General features: G+C 28.0%; 1 protein-coding gene across 1 annotated transcript in view; it reads right to left on the bottom strand.

Annotated features, from left to right (window-relative positions):
- The window catches only part of LOC111041396 (transcription factor SPT20 homolog), a 13,254-nt gene extending 1,468 nt beyond the window's left edge, over window positions 1-11,786 (bottom strand). The window contains exons 1-5 of the mRNA XM_022325663.1: window positions 11,639-11,786; window positions 6,364-7,175; window positions 4,333-4,539; window positions 3,821-4,051; window positions 1-210 (exon numbers count right to left, since the gene is read on the bottom strand). The exon at window positions 1-210 is cut by the window's left edge and continues 57 nt beyond it. Coding sequence (XP_022181355.1) covers window positions 1-210; window positions 3,821-4,051; window positions 4,333-4,539; window positions 6,364-7,175; window positions 11,639-11,786 — 1,608 coding nt within the window. The remainder of the gene's footprint in view (window positions 211-3,820; window positions 4,052-4,332; window positions 4,540-6,363; window positions 7,176-11,638) is intronic.
- Window positions 11,787-17,447: the final 5,661 nt, after the last annotated feature.

Raw genomic sequence — 17,447 nt, 5'->3', positions numbered from 1 at the left:
TCCTGGTGTTTTTGGGAATTCATATCCAACATTAGGGTGGAGTGATGTTGCCTGTACAATTTTTTGACAACCACTCACAGATTGGCCATTATATGACTGCTGATTTTGACGAATAGTCATCATTTTCTGTTGCAGTAGTTGTTGATGCAGCTGCTGTTGATGCTGCTGCTGCTGTAGTTGCATTGGTTGTTGTTGTTGTATTTGATGTTGCTGAAATTGTTGTTTTGAAAATTAACTCCAATACAATTTGTATAATTTATTTTTTAATTATTATTTAGAATAATATTTTGTATGTAGGTATATTAACATTACTCTTAGTCTACTAGAATAGGTAAAATAATTAAAACCAGTGGCGGCTCGTGCTAAGGTGCGATGGTGCGACCACACTCCCTATGTACATTTTAAAATAAAATTATTTTCGCAATTATACTTCTTATAGTAATTAAATAGGAATCATGATTTTCTATATTTCTTCCGAAATAATTTAAATGATCCCAAATTGTAAAGTAAAATATCATCTTAACCCGGCAATTATTCCATTGCAATAAGAAATAATCTAGCGATAAGAATTAAACGAAAGCCGAGGGACCAACGTCTGTAACAGTGTAATGTGAGACTCGTACTTTCGTGTATACAGTATTAATTCTGTTTGGTGCGACGGCCCGTGGCGCACACAAAATATGTGTGTTATACGGGCTATATTCCAAACTATGAATATATTGAGATGTGCCGCAACGACGCGGCGGCGGCACACGGCAACCGGGCAACGGCAGGACTATAATATTATTTTGGTGCGGTAATTCTCGTAGCACATTTCCGGCGGCGGCCCGTACGCTATTGTATCTATGGGCATAAGCACGATCTGTGGAACTCAACAACGGGGACTGTGGTCTGCGGGTCGCGATAGCGCGACGAGACTATACTATATTGACGTGTGATAATTCTTGTCGTACATTTAGGCTCGTTAAGCGGTGACCTGCGATTTTGTATTTACAGCGCGCAGAGTTCGATATTTACGTCTAATTATAGCTAAAGAGACACCGACCAATAGCAATGATTGTGAATTAGGTACTTGTTATCCATATCAGTGATATTAGGGATATTATTCACATAATATTGATTATTATAATTGAGATCTTTATTTTATTTACAATTTGGCTTTCAAAGTGTGTTGTTGACTGTTGTTACTTGTTTGTACGTGGCGTTTTACTGCTGTTACAAGTAATTTATATTTATTTCTAATTTTGGTTCCACTTATTGTCTACAATCATGAATTCCATTCAAGAATTGATTAAATTAAAATTTACGTCCTTGTCGTTCGAAAAAAAAAATTGAAATAAAATCGCCGGGAAGACCATTACCTACTTCGTTTAATTTAATCCAGGAATCAAAAAAAGGAAATAAAAATTATCAACGTCCTTTTAATACGGAACTATTCCAAAAATATAAATGGCTATGTGGGTGTGAAACAACCGTCAAATTATTTTGTTTTCCCTGTGTTTGTTTTGGTGGTGATTGGTCATGGAGCAAGACGGGTGTAGTAGATTTAATACATCTTTTATCTAAAATAAGCAAACACGAAAATTCATTTAAACATCTCTTAAATGAAGCAAATTTAAAAATGTTGGGCACGGTTAATATTCGAAAAAAAATCGATGCCGGTTATAAATTGGGAATAAAACGACATAATGAACAGGTTTCTAAAAATCTTGATATTTTAGAAAACGTTTTAAATTGTGTTAAGTTTTGTGGAAATTATGAACTTCCTTTACGTGGGCACGATGAAAAAGTTACATAAAAAAATCAAGGTGTTTTTCGTGGTTTAATTGGCCTTTGTTCAAACTTGGATCCAAATTTAAGAGATCATTTTCAAAATTCGGTGGTTTTTAAAGGAACATCCAAAATAATCGAAAATGAGTTACTAGATTGTATTTTAACTGTTGCTAGAAATCAAATTTTAATGGAAATATATAATTCAGATTTCGTTGCTATAATTGTTGATGAAACTACTGACGTTGCCAACACATTTCAATTAGCACTAATTTTTCGTTATGAAATTAATGGTAAACCTGTTGAACATTTTTGGGGCTATTAAAATCCAGAAGGTCATAATGCTGAGTCATTAACTCAAACTATTTTAAAACAAATTAATCCAATTCTAGATAAAAAAAACCTCTCAAAATTAATTGCACAATCAAACGATGGTGCTGCAGTAATGAGTGGTCAGAATTCAGGAGTAACTTGAGAGTAAGAGAAACATATTATTTTGCGAATTGTATTCATTGCTAGGCACATCAATTAAATTTAATAATGACTCAAGCTACATCGCAAAATAAACAAACTAAAATATTTTTTTCTAATTTATCTGAGATTCCAGTATTTTTTTCTAATTCTCCACAAAGAGTAGCTGTGTTAGATGACATAGTGGGTAGTCGATTGCCTAGAGCAGTTCAAACGCGTTGGAATTTCAATATAAGAACGGTCAATACAGTTTATGAACATAGAGAGTCATTAATTGAATGTATGGAAAAATTGTAAATATTTCCTTACAAAATAGCACCATTAATAAAGCTATAGGTCTCTGGAGACTTTTAACAGATGCAACTTTTATTTTTTGGCTAACAATTGTTCATAAAATAATGCCTCATGTTGACTGCTTTTATAACGTTGTTCAAGCAAAAAATACAAAAATCAATTAACTGTTTTAACAAAGTAATTTTAAAAATTCGTGACGACATGGCAAATATTTGTGAACACATTTCAAATAATCCAGACATTGAAAGTACTTCTAAAAGAAGAAGGGTAAAAGATAATATTAATTCTAAAAAGTTAGCTGCATTGGAAGTATGTGACGTAATATCTATACAAGCTCAAAGTCGTTTTGCTTTTACCAAACATTTAACAGCAGCTAAACTTTTTCAAAATGATAAATATGAAATTTATAAAAATAAATTTCCACTCACGGCTCTAAATATTACTGTTGAATGTTATCCATTCTTTGTTCAAGAGCGTTTAAAGACCGAGTTGGAGGTAATGTATTCTCGTGATAATTTTCGTACTTTATGTGGTGTAATTCCTACTATAAATTACCTATTAAATAATAATATGGAGGATACATTTAAAGAAGTTTTTAAGTTGCTAAGAGTTTTAGTAGTTATTCCAATATTCCAATGACATCTTCAGAAGCCGAAAGAAGTTTCTCAACGTTGAAAAGGATTAAAACATGCTTGAGGATTACATGCGTGAAGAAAGACTCAACGCTATGACTATGCTAAGTATAGAAAGTTCTTTGATTAATGAAGATAATAGGTTTAATCAAAAAGTAATTGATGAATTTGTGAAAATTAAAGAAAGGAGAGTGGATTTTGTGTATAAAGTTGACGTTTAATAAAATAAAATAAAAATGTATTGCATTATTAATATTTGTTTTAATGAATGTATATCTTGTAAATAAATATATAATTGTATGAGTAGGTAATATAAATATTATTGATGGTCAGTCCCTTAGTGACATTGAAGTCAAATTGTACAGGTGAGGTCAATCATAGATTTAGTATTCATCTGAGATAGGTGTGGGTGGGGCTACTACCAGTTCAAAAAAAAAAATTATCGCACTACCATATGAAACTATCACGAACCGCCACTGATAAACTATTGTTGAATTTTTTTTTTACCAACTGACGAATGACAATTAGATTATAAAATTGTTTCTTTAAAAATAGTAACCGGTTTTTATATTTTTTAAGGGTTAGAAAATAATATGTTTTGTTTTTCTCCCCAATAAGTTTAGTCGATCATAAAAATATTAAATGTAACTTACGTTGTTTGCTTGTCCCCACACTTTTCCTGGTGTTTTTGGGAATTCATATCCAACATTAGGGTGGAGTGATGTTGCCTGTACAATTTTTTGACAACCACTCACAGATTGTCCATTATATGACCGCTTATTTTGACGAATAGTCATCATTTGCTTTTGCTGTAGTGGTTGATGCAGTTGCTGCTGCTGCCGTTGTTCTAGTTGCAGTGGTTTTTGCTGTTGTATTTGATGTTGCTGAAATTGTTGTTTTGAAAATTAACCCAAATAAAATTTGTATAATTTATTTTTTAATTATTATTTAGAATAATATTTTGTATGTAGGTATATTAACATTACTCTTAGTCTACAAGAATAGGTTAAAATAATTAAAACTATTGTTGAATTTTTTTTTTACCAACTGACGAATGACAATTAGATTATAAAATTGTTTCTTTAAAAATAGTAACTGGTTTTATATTTTTTAAGGGTTGGAAAATAATTTGTTTTATTTTTCTCCCCAATTAAATATAACTTACGTTGTTTGCTTGTCCCCACACTTTTCCTGGTGTTTTCGGGAATTCATATCCAGCATTAGGGTGGAGTGATGTTGCCTGAACAATTTTTTGACAACCACTCACAGATTGTCCATTATATGACCGCTTATTTTGACGAATAGTCATTATTTGCTGTTGCTGCTGCTGTTGTTCTAGTTGCAGTGGTTTTTGCTTTTGTATTTGATGTTGCTGAAATTGTAGTTTTAAAAATTAACCCAAATGAAATCTGTATGATTTATTTTTTGATCATTACTTATCATAATATTTTTTTTTGTAGGTATGTTAACGTTACTTTCAGTCTACAAGAATATGTTATAAAATAAGAAATTTTAAAATAGGTAATTAAAATCATTGTTAAATTGTTTAGCTTACCAACCTAGAAATTATATCTGGATTGTAAAACTCTGTGTTTAATAAAAATGTTTATCTTTAATGGTGACAAATTTATGAAACCAAAAGTTGTATATAGTGTGATAATTGAATTTCAGATAATTATATAGTACCCATTGCTCTATAAGTTGAGTCATTAGAGAAAAAATGTAATACTTTAAAAAGAAGACTACATTAAAATGTTGGGCCATTATACTTTGATTTAAGAGTAGGTTCGATATGTGAATGGCTGCTAGTCCCGAGTACCATATGATGTTGTCTACAAAAACATTATTTATTTATTAAGTGTCCAGTATTAAATTCAAATCTGCATGTAAATAACTAAAGCCTTTAACCCATTTTTAACTTTTCCCTATTTTGTAAATAGTTTTGTTCGATATAAAATACCAGATGTATCAATGATCCACTATCCACATATTAAAGAATTCAAATTATTGCTATTATAAAAAAACTTACCGTGATGAAAAAATATATAGTTATTAATTTATTACGATCATAATAGTAATATTTTTTCTGATAGTTGTATGTTAAGATAAAAATAATTAGTTATGTTTGCCAAACATTTGGAAGCATTTAGCTTAAACAATTTTTTTAGAAACGTTTCAGTAGATTACCGATTTCAGTATAAAAAGATAGTTGAAATAAAAGATTACTTAGCTCTTGCCAAAAAAATATATACAATTTATTTCAATTCAAAGTATTTACTAAACTTTATAGGACTATAGTTAATTAACTAGTGAACCAAAATTTATGATTTGACTATCAATAATTTCAAAAATAAGGTCTCACCGAAACCATTAAATTATATGGTTATTACTATTGGAAAAAATTTGATTTTGCTATTGGTTTAATAATTGTGTTCAAAAATTGTAAAATTGTTATAAAAAAAAAACGTATATTTTTTGTATCGAAATCCCATGTCATCGATCCATACTCGTTATAAAACCCCACGTACAATGACATAAGATACACCCTATATTGTTAATACTTATTGACATAACTATTAGTTTATAGATCTATGTATTTATTAATATTTTACAGTTTATACTAAAAATAGTATTGTTGTTTGATGTGGTTTCCACTAAAGAGAACAAGACAAAGTTACTAACCTTTGAAAGGAGGTTTATAGAAAAATGTATGGACCTATATTCAAGTCGGGAACAAAGCAATATGAAAGGAGAAAAAATGCAAATTCAGGGAAACTCTTTAATTTGCTGAATATTGAAAAATGCATTGTCTCAAGAAAACTAGAATAGGCTGATATATAGAGAAATAAGGACAGTCTGATGAGAAATGTACCTACTTGTTTTAAAATTAAATAAAACACGCCACCGAAGAAGATTATGTCAGAGCTAGTTAGATCGGGTAAAAGGAGGTTTAACCCAGTGGAGAAATTATGGGAGATGCAGACAACAGAGACAGATAGAAGAATTTGGTTGAAGCAGCTAAAGGATTTAAAATGGCCTGTTAAAACTATACATTAAAAAAAAAATACTAAAAGAAATTTTAAGTATATGATAAATGTGAAATTGAATACATTGTAGAACACACAAGCAATAATTTGCTTAAAGAGGACAAACTATTAAAGCAATTTAATTAACTAGGTAGGTAAATAACACTTACTATTTTGTTTTCTGTTCTTATGTTTTCGTAGGTGCTCATCAACGCTGGTACACTCTGCGGTATTATTGGCGTTGATGCTATTAAAGTCCAAGGAGAACTATTTTTATCACGTTTGTTTTGAGGAGAATTTCGGTTGATTAGGAAATGTGAATAAACTCTCTTATGTGGCCAATATTCCTCAAATTTTGTTTCTAGTGGCAAATAATTTTTGATGATATCAAGACTAGCCACTGTGCAAGAGTCACTATTGACAAACGAATCTATGGTACCCTGGATTAGACAACAGAACTTGAGATATGCAAAGTTAAAATTGTCCATCTTTATAGATTTAAGTATTAGGTTTTCTGGTACTTCTTCAAAGTTTAATAGAGGTACATATTTTTGGTTATCTTTAATGCAATATGGTACAACGCTTCCACAGTCAAATTGTATAAAACCGCATTTTTCTCCTTGACCTTTTTTTTTCCACCCCATCAATTTATTATAACATACTTCAAAGAATGCATACAATGCATGAATATCTTCTAAACGAGCAATACAATCTTGATGTGCAGAGAACATTTTTTTTCCATACACACAATCAGTATGGTCATGGTTAATAATATTTAATAAATTTGCTTCTACATCAGTAATACAAGTACTTTTCACTGATATGCATTTCGTATAAATATCCTTATGTAAATAATCTAAATAATTGGCAAGTAGGTGAGTTTCGGCCATCCGCGTGGATACGAACTTAACACGTTCACCATTAATTAAACGTATTATATACGGTACGTGGAATCCTGTGATTGACTCCCAAGTAAATCTACCTAAGACAAAAGAATATAAAATATAAAGTATCTATATAGCTAATTTCAAAACATAAATAAATATCTATAATTTATATCAGTTCTTATATAGACTCCGTACAGAGCGGTCATCTGTATCTTGATTGTGTGAACGTCGATTATCGAAAATCGATAATACAGTGCAGTATTTGTCGATCTAATGTCTTCCCGGAAAAATAAATAATGTGCTCGATTTGTAATAAATACTTTCATGAGCATTGCACATCTAACTTTATTGATGGTTATATAGATTTACAAAAATTGATGTGTAGTTTGTGAGCAAAATGTAATTATAAAAAAAAATATTATTAATAGAAAAGTTGATTCCAATAGAATTATTAACAATGCTATTCCAAAAGATATAAGTCTGAAACTAGTGTCCAGGAAGATATATAAGTTTTGATGAAGAAATTTGGAAACGTATCATTAAGTAAGATTGAAGTTGAAAAATGCATTCACTTCTGCTCTGAAAAATTAGACGAATATGGAAAAAAATGGATTTGTTGTTTTCTAAAGTAAAATTACTTGAATATATGGTCAGTGATTTATATTTAAAGTATATTAATTTGAAAAAAAAATAAATGTACTTAAAATTAACAAGAACAAATCTGCACAATAATTTGCTAACCAATAATTAAAACAATTAGTGGTATTTCTTACAGTAAAAATGAGAACACACATTAAGGTCACTGCCGATGTAATCAATGTTGACTTATGTAAGAATTGATTCGTATCATCGTATTGTATTAAAAAAGTTGATACATTTTAGTATTCTGGTTAACGAAACTATTATCAAAAGAATACAGTTGGAAATACGTATGGGCTAATTCAAACGGAGTATATTTCAGGAAGACTGAGGGAGGAGAACTGATGAAGATTTTTCCAGATATGATACAGAAAACAAGTTGACTCATTTAAAATATTACGAATTGGATTTTTCAGGATAAATTTTGTGTTGCGTAATAAGAAACTATTTATAAATTATAAGTAATATTGTTTATATATTTCTATTTTTTTTTATTCTATACGAATATTGATAACTTCGAAGGTATTAAATGAAATTAATTGCTTAAATAATGTAAAAACAAGTTATATTGAGAACATTCTCCATAAATAAATGTAATATCAGTATTTTTCAATGAATTTATCTCGTGTAATCTGTAACTTTTATAAGCTAGTTTTAATGTTTAGATGTATGGACGATACTTTTGATATTATAATTCCAAGCGAAACATGGTTATTAGTCAATTTTAATTTTGTGCAGAATGTTTATTACAATATTAATTCACTTGGTCATACAAATAAAAACTGTTTTTGTAAAAAATAATTTTGAATTAAAAAGCATCACTTAGAACCTCATAACGGAATATAATTCTATTGAGTTATTAATCGATCATAATGTTAACATTTTGACCATAATAGGGATTTATAGATCGCCAAATAGTAATAAAGATAATTTCATTATTGGATTAAATGATTACCTGCAACGACTAAACAATTCCAATGCCTATTATATAGCAGGCGATATCAATATTAATATTATCAATTCAGAAGTCTTTTGATTATCTCAATATTGCTATGGACTGGCGTCCATACCAACCTACAACTTACCTAAGGCATACAACCTTGTTGGAGATAATTAACATGGCCTATGGGGCTTGTTGACTGGGTACGGGTAATAAACAATATATGAGGGAAACGGCGTGTTGATTAATAATTTAATATATTAAATCGAGCCTATCATTTTTTGGAAATATTATAAATGATTGGCACTATGAAAGTATAAAATAATAATTCAAAATAACGCATATGATAAATATATTCATTAGTGCACTTGTTAGTTGTTATAGTAATCATGAATACAACATAATAGATATTCGACCAACCATATGGCGAAGTCTAAAATGCGTACTCAGGAAAGTCGTATAGGGGAGTGGGCCGCTAGTATTTCCCGGAACGATAGATGACAGACACAACATCCGTGGGAACGATACTCGTATCGAGAGGGCTTTAAGAAGTAGAGCCCCAAACAGCCCATATTCAGTTGTGATTTGATCAGACGAGCCAGAGCACCTTCACGCCAGTCAGTCACTTATTATATTATTTTGGACTCAGAATAATTTCGATCAGTTAATTATTTGGACTTAGAAAATATTCGAGTCAAACCGATATTGAGTGAAAACTCAGAATAATTCTCTGAAACAAATATTCTAATACAGAATACCAAATTGATAGTTTAAATTACATATGTTTTATTGAATATTAATAAATTATACCACATGACATCGGCTTTACGAATTCAATTAAAATACACCTTATCTTTTTCCTCTCAACTACACCTGTAGTCGTCAGATAGCTACAATACTAAGGCTAATCATTATTTTATTTCTTGTATTGATGAAAACACTCGAATTACTCCAATTCATGATGTTTATATCATATTTTGACCAAAAATATAACTAGTGATAATATTCAATCATTTATTCCAAAATGTAAAATCACTTATCATATTAGAACAATGATATTCATTAAAACCTCACTAAAAAATATCAAAGAACGTCATATTTTGCAAAATGAAACATTAAATAAAATCAATATAAAACAGCTAAATACGTTTATAAATACACAACACTGTAATGATATTATTAACGCATACAGTATCGAAATATCTTTTAAACATTTCTTAGATAAAATGGAAGAAATAATAAATAAGGCTTATTTTAATCAAGTATATAAAATAACTAATAAATATAAAAAAATTAAAGACTGGATTACTATAGGACTAGTGATTACTACAAAACAAAAACAAAAATTATCTAAGCAACTATATAAATATCCATTTGATATAGATTGTAAACAAAAATATAAAAAATATCCTAATATTCTAAATACTTGATCAAAAACAGGAAAATAATTCATTATTAAGATCTTCTATTTAAATTCCAAAATAACCCTAAAAAAATGTGGAGAACTATAAATGGTACAGCAGGTAGAAGTTTTAAGCATAAAATATATTTACTATTTAGTAAACATAATTATAATACTAAGTTTAAAAATAATATAAATACAATTTTTCCGAATTATAAAAATACAATTTGAAGATATAAGTTGCTGAAATCGTACAATTTCACTTTGTTAGATAATGATTTGCTAGTAAATATTAATCAATTCACACAAGATAAATTTAGTATGAATCTAACGAAATTCAATGTATATACAGGGTGTTTCTGAAGTGTGTGAGGTAAATAGTATACCATTCTCACTGTGATGCCACAATGAAGAGTTTTTTGGAATTTTTTTTCTAACTTTAAAATCTGGGTTTTTTTAAGTTATTTTTAGAATATTGTCTCGAATATAAAAATAAACACTCTAGTCGTATTTTTTGCGAAATTCTCATACGAATCGAGATATCGCATCATTTTTGAGCTTGTCGCGCGTTTTTCGCACTCGAATCGCCAACTAAAAAAAGCCGTGTGACACATCGATTTGTATGAGAATACTGCAAGATAACCAGTGGTGATAATTATTTGTTGTTATTGATAATTCACGATTAATTAACATATTGTTTTACATTGTCGACTAATAAAAAATATGAAATAATAACAAAATTAGGGTTAACAGAGTTTTAAACGATCAAATTTACTAGCATGCATTTGTGTTATACCTTTATTAAATTACTTTTAACTTTATAAAGTTATAATAGTTAGAGATAAAAGGAACTACCTATTTGTGTGTTTATACTGAAATTCCAGTTTTTGGATATCATAGTACTTAACATAATTATTTTGACGCGAAAAGATAAACATTTTATTTTATACTATTATTATTTTTTATTAGTCGACAATGTAAAACAATATGTTAATTAATCGTGCATTATCAATGATAACAAATAATTATCACCACTGGTTATCTTGCAGTATTCTCATACAAATCGATGTGTCGCACGACTTTTTTTTTAGTTGGCGATTCGAGCGCGAAAAACGCACGACAAGTGCAAAAATGATGTGATATCTCGATTCGTATGAGAATTTTGCAAAAAATACGACTAGAGTGTTTATTTTTATATTCGAGACAATATTTTAAAAATAACTTTAAAAAACCCAGATTTTAAAGTTAGAAAAAAAATTCCGAAAAACTCTTCATTGTGGCATCACAGTGAGTATGCGTATCCTATATACCTCACATACTTCAGAAACACCCTGTATATTAATATTATTTAAGTGTTAATTAAGTATTCATAAAATTCTTTTTTCTATTTTTCTCCTTTATATGATGAACTCCCCCACCTTTAACGCAAGCATTAGCTTAAAGATGATGTGCAAATTAATATAATTAATGTTATATATTACATAAAATATATAAGTACCTATTATATTAACTGTTTATTTGTAAAATATGTATATTATATTATTATTATATAAACGGATTTCTGATTACCTACTTACCTTTTATACTTTCTACATCTTCACGGCCTTCAAGTAATTTTTGTAATTCTTGAAAATTGTTTTGTTTATTACTAGTTGTTATTGATGAATTAGAAAAAGTTGTCGTTGTAGTGCCTCTTTTATATTTCTCTTTCAATTCAAGAGCCATTGCATTGATTTCAGTAACATCTAGTTGATTTTTAACTGTAATTGAATAATAAAATTGATTTAATATAATTAAATTATAGGTAGACTAAATAATTAAGATTCCAAGAACATTTTTATTTTTTTTATAGCCATGTATAGCCATAACTGGGAAAGTGTTAGAAATGATAAGATATTCAACAACTGTAACTAAGTGGTTAGTTTAGTTTATTAATATGAATTAAAAGTTATTTAATAGATGGTTTTGAGGATTTAACCACAGCATTGAGTTTGCAAATATAATTAAATTCAATTAATATTTTGTAACGGTGAGGAAGTAAATGATTATTGTCATGGAGTAGGAAAACTATATTATATATTGTGTATACAATAAAGTATCTACACTTAACAAAGTAGAATCGGAAGCAAAAGTAATACACAAAACAAATTTAACAATTTTCATAAAAGGATTAATTTTTTACTGTTAGGTATACCAGACAATCTGCTGATCTGTTTTAGTACCACTTTTGTCAATTAAAAATTTGTATAAAGTTATTATTAATTAAAATAAACTTGAAAATAAAATACTTATTCCTTTTTTAGTAATAAATAGTTAAAAATAATATAAATAGATAAAATTAATTTTTTTTTTTGGCTAAACTAAATAATTATAATAATTGTTTATTATTCCACGTCGATACTGACCTGCCTGGAAGCATCTGTGGTTGTAGAGTTTTATTGTTATTTATTTTCAGAATGCTACTATTTCTTACTAAAAAAGGTGTAGGTTTACAATTTACACCTTTATTTTAATTAATAATAACTTTATATTTATTAAATTTATCGGAATAAATTTATGCCTAAAACCTTCTCTGTGATGTCCTATTTAATTAAAAAAAAACTGCACGACCATCCAATAAGTAGTTTTCTCGGTTAACGCGATCGTAGAAAATTATAGAATAAATAATAATTATATTTTATACATTTTCTTATAATAGTGTAGATAACATAATATCTTACCAATGTTTTTCTCACGGTCAACTATACCTACGTCGCCCTGTCACGTGTGACATCCAAATTTAAATTGTATATTTTTGCCCCCAATCCAGAAGAAGTTGATAACGTCGTTTACAATGAATAAATTAAGTCTTTGAATTATCAAAACAATGGCATACTTCATATTTTTTGTCCCATCCATAGTTATATCTACACAATTTACATACACGAACTCTAATTTTAGCGCTTCGTACATTAAATCTATTAGATAAAAAAAAGTTGCAATAAGCATCAATTTTTCTATTGACACAAGCTATATAATTTTTTTTCAACATTATAAAGAATAATCGGTGGCGACGCTCAATTTATATGGCTACATTACCACGGAGACGTGACTAAAAGTGGTCTTAAATAAGAATAATTATTTAACATCCAGAAAATAAATAGCAAATTAATATCTGAGAAATCTAGCAATAGCGAAGCATTGTCGGGTCAGCTAGTAGCGTTTGTTTGTATGTGAACTCCGAAACTACTTATTGGATCGTCTTACGGTTTTTTTTTTAAATTAAAGAGGACAACACAGGGCAAGTTTTGGGCATTAATTTAGTCCGATTAAGTTCATTAATAATTAGTTGTTATCTATATGCTTAATATATTATAAAATAATAGCGTTTGTTTGTCTGTAAGTATGTTTGGGGTAAACTCAAAAACTATAAAACCGATTTGGGTGAAATTGTTAAACCTGGTTATGAAGCAAGAAGTGACATAGGCTATTTAATTCATTTAGTTTATTATTTTATTTATTTAATAATTATTAAATTCAAGTGAATTTGGTTGTTAACTGTGCATATACAGAAAAATTATAAAATATTGAGTTTCTATTAATTCATCAGTTCAATTTAATTTATTTTGTTTTGGGTACTTTGAATCAGCTTTTACAGCATTTTATAGTTAGTGCTGGTATACCTTTCTCTATATTTGAAAATCCTATTCTGAAAGAAATTATTAAGAGAGGTTTTCTAAATAAAGAAATTAATGTCAATACCAACCCTGTTGAAGTGAATTGAACTTGATTATAAGTCATGAATGAATCAAATTTAGACAGATATTTCAAATTGTTTTCATTTTGCAACTACAGCAGATGCGTGGTCAATTTTTAAAAAGTATTTCATTATTATTTTAATTTTATTATTTCACATATTATTTGTAATTTAATAATTTTATAATGTATACATTTTCGGTCATAGGTATTACAGCATCAAGGATTAATGACGAATTATCCAGAACTACACGTTTACTAACAATTAAATGGCTTCAAGAAATTCATACATATAAAGTTTTAGCAAAAGTGATGGATAGTGTCTATGTCACAATTGGTATTATGGACAAAATTGATTTCTTTACTACTGACAATGGGTCTAATTTCATTAAAAACTTTAAGTAAGTTTAAAAATGTTCTTAAATGCAATTATCTTAATTAAACGGATTAATATAGATTTTATAAAAAATTTGGAGTATATGGTAATTTATTTGATTGTATGGATGGCAATGAAAATGTGGAAAACCAATGTATTCTTGAAATTGAAATTCTTGATTATGAAACCAATGAATTAGAAGCAATAGATTTAAGTATGTTGGTGAATGCTATAGAAATAGGAGATAAAAGTTTACCTTACTCTATACTTAGACATCATAAATGTTTAGCAAATACATTGAATTTAATCAATTACATTTGAATCTTTATTTTTATTTATTATAATTTTTGCTGTACATTATACATTTATACATATAATTTTTTTTTAGGATTTAAATAAAGCTTTGTTTGATGGAAGTTATAAAAAACAATCTAGGTTTATATTTGCCAAGTGTTTTGCTCTTTGGAACACACAAGGACGTCAAACAAGTCAGCTGATACCGCAAAAAAATGTTGTGGTAGATACTTGAAAACATCCAACGCCACTCGTTAGAATTCTCTCTTTGATGCTGTAGTATGTCTTAGCAAGTTATTACAGCGAATGAATCAAAATTCAGGATTTTAGTGGATGAACTGGACATAGTAAGGTAAATGTTACTTTTTCTTTTCCTTTTTAATTATGGTTGTTTTGTAGAAACTATATAATTCAAATTTCATAAACTAATTGTTTTGTTTAATCTAGATTCAATCGTAATGATATTGATTTTTTGACTAATTTCTAGGTGAAAATAATATGCTCTTTGGGTAAGTACTTGGTTCTAATACTATTCAAATAACTTCCAAATATAAATATCAACTAATGGTCCAAAACCATACTTTATTGAATTATGTTCAACTTCTTATTACTGCCATATTAGATAGTAAAAAATTAAAAGTATTATAATTAAAACTCAAGGATCCATTGATACGGTTGGACATGGGTAGTATCTATAATTTATACATGTTTAAAAAATTATAATTATATTTACATTTTACTATTTTAGGCATTAAAAAAAGGTTTGATGATTTGTTGAATGATAAATTTATCAACATAGCTGCTTTAAGCAACCCTTCATTTAAGACAGCTTGGATAAAAGATGTAAAAAGATGTAAAAAAACAGTTAGCTGTAAGATATTTTAAAGAGGCATATTTAGATGAGTTCAAGGAGAAGGCCTCATAAAATTAAGATAATACATTTGAGATAGAAACTGTTGAAAATAATGTGGAAAAGAATTCTTCTACATTATTTCAGTTCTGGTCTCCAACATCTGATGATGACTATGACACTGTTTTAAATGAAGAAATAGATCAATATTTGGAACATCACCGACTATAGATAAAGACAGTTAAAATCTTTTACCGACAATTAAAAAATTAAGAATTACTACTGAATTTTTAGTGTTTGTAATATTTTTTGTATTGGTATTTTTGTTGATTTTTAGTATTAAAATTCATTATTTATAAATGTACATAATTAAAATAGGTTTTAATTAAATTCAATACTCCGATGACAAGCAGCGCTTCAGTGGAGCAAACATGACCAAAAAGAAAAGCAATTTGAAAAACATAAAATTTCTAAAATGTAATAAAGTTACATAAAATATAATAAACATCTATTTAATAAATAATACATTTAAAAAAAGTAATTATGAACCTACTGTGTTTCTGTATTATGATAGTTAGAAATCTACTTTAAAAACCAAAAGTATTAGAAAATTATTCCAAATACTTTTTCAAGGTATGAGAGTAGTATTTGAAATACTATACAATTAAAGTATTTTAATAGTATCTTAAATAGATACTTAAAAAAAAATGTTTTGGAGTATTAACTCAAATACTTTTTAAAAGTATTCTTTATAGGACTGGTAATTACATACAATAATACATTTATAAGTGATTAATAAATTGTTAATAAGTAAATTTTCTTTTTTTTCATATATTTTTGTTTTTATTCCATATTTTTAGCGCATATTTAGCGGTATTTAAGGTAATGTAATAGTTTTTATTAATGCAGTTTTTAGTCCTCTAAACTCCCAACCCTGCTGATGAGAAGCAGTCTTTTAGCAATAATGACAACGATACTATAACAATAAAATATACGTATAGACGAACAATAAATACAATTAGATAAAATAACGAAAAATAATGCCGTGATTTTAATTTTAGGTAAATACATGAAACGTATACAATACACCGGACAACATTTCGCGGTGTTTGTAGGGCACATTAATACTGTAAATAATAAAATTGAAGAATTAAAAACTATCATAAGCACCGAAGAACACATTCATAAACTAAGAGAGATGAAATAAGATCAGTATGTATGAATTTTCATATTTTGAAGGCTAACAGAATGTAAAAACAATATTTTGAGTTTAAAAGGTTGAATGAAATAACTAAAACTATTGTACTATTTAATAAGAAATCATTGTAAGGGAGAGTGTAAGGAACTTACAAAACTTATTGAAATAACACAAGGCCTATGTACATATTCGATTACCCTAAGTAAATAAACAATTTATATATATATTATATATTGATGTATTGACATACGTCCGTAATAACTTTAATTATATAATTTACATAGATAAATTATAAAGTACCTAATAACTTTTATGTGGTGAAAGATTTTAATATTTTATTTAATATTTTATATCTATTTTATATTACCTAACACAAATATTAATCAATATTGTAATTCAAGGTAAAGAGTTACTATTCATATTATGTACTTCACCAAAATTTACTAACACTTATGTATGATAACTAAAAACCAAATATATTCCGAATGCACTATTGTAAATGACATTGTGTCATACCTATATCTAAAAGTAAAGTAATGTGTAAACAAAAATTAGCTAAGTTTTGAAAACTGATTGTAAAGCAATTGAAAAAACTGTGATGTACTGATGTCACATGTTTGAATCATAATATTTAAAATCCTTAAAATGTATTTTAAAATTGTAACTAAATTCACTGTAACTCATGATAAAAATTGTGAAGATTTCTGTCTGCCAGACATAAACCTGTTTTTCGCAGCCCACGAGATCTCCGAATCGGTATATAAAAAAACATCTACCTCTCAAAATATATAAGCTATTGTCGCGTGTTACGAGCATTACGAATATTGTATGATTCATATATGATTAGCACTTAGTTAATTTTTAATAATGTATAAACTGTAATCCCAAAAACATAAATGCAAATTGAGTGGTATTATCAGACAGGCTTTTAGG

The sequence above is a fragment of the Myzus persicae genome, unplaced genomic scaffold (assembly GCF_001856785.1).
Source record: "Myzus persicae strain clone G006 unplaced genomic scaffold, MPER_G0061.0, whole genome shotgun sequence".
NCBI classification, from domain to species: Eukaryota; Metazoa; Arthropoda; class Insecta; order Hemiptera; family Aphididae; genus Myzus; species Myzus persicae.
This window is presented reverse-complemented; position numbering and strand designations above follow the sequence as displayed.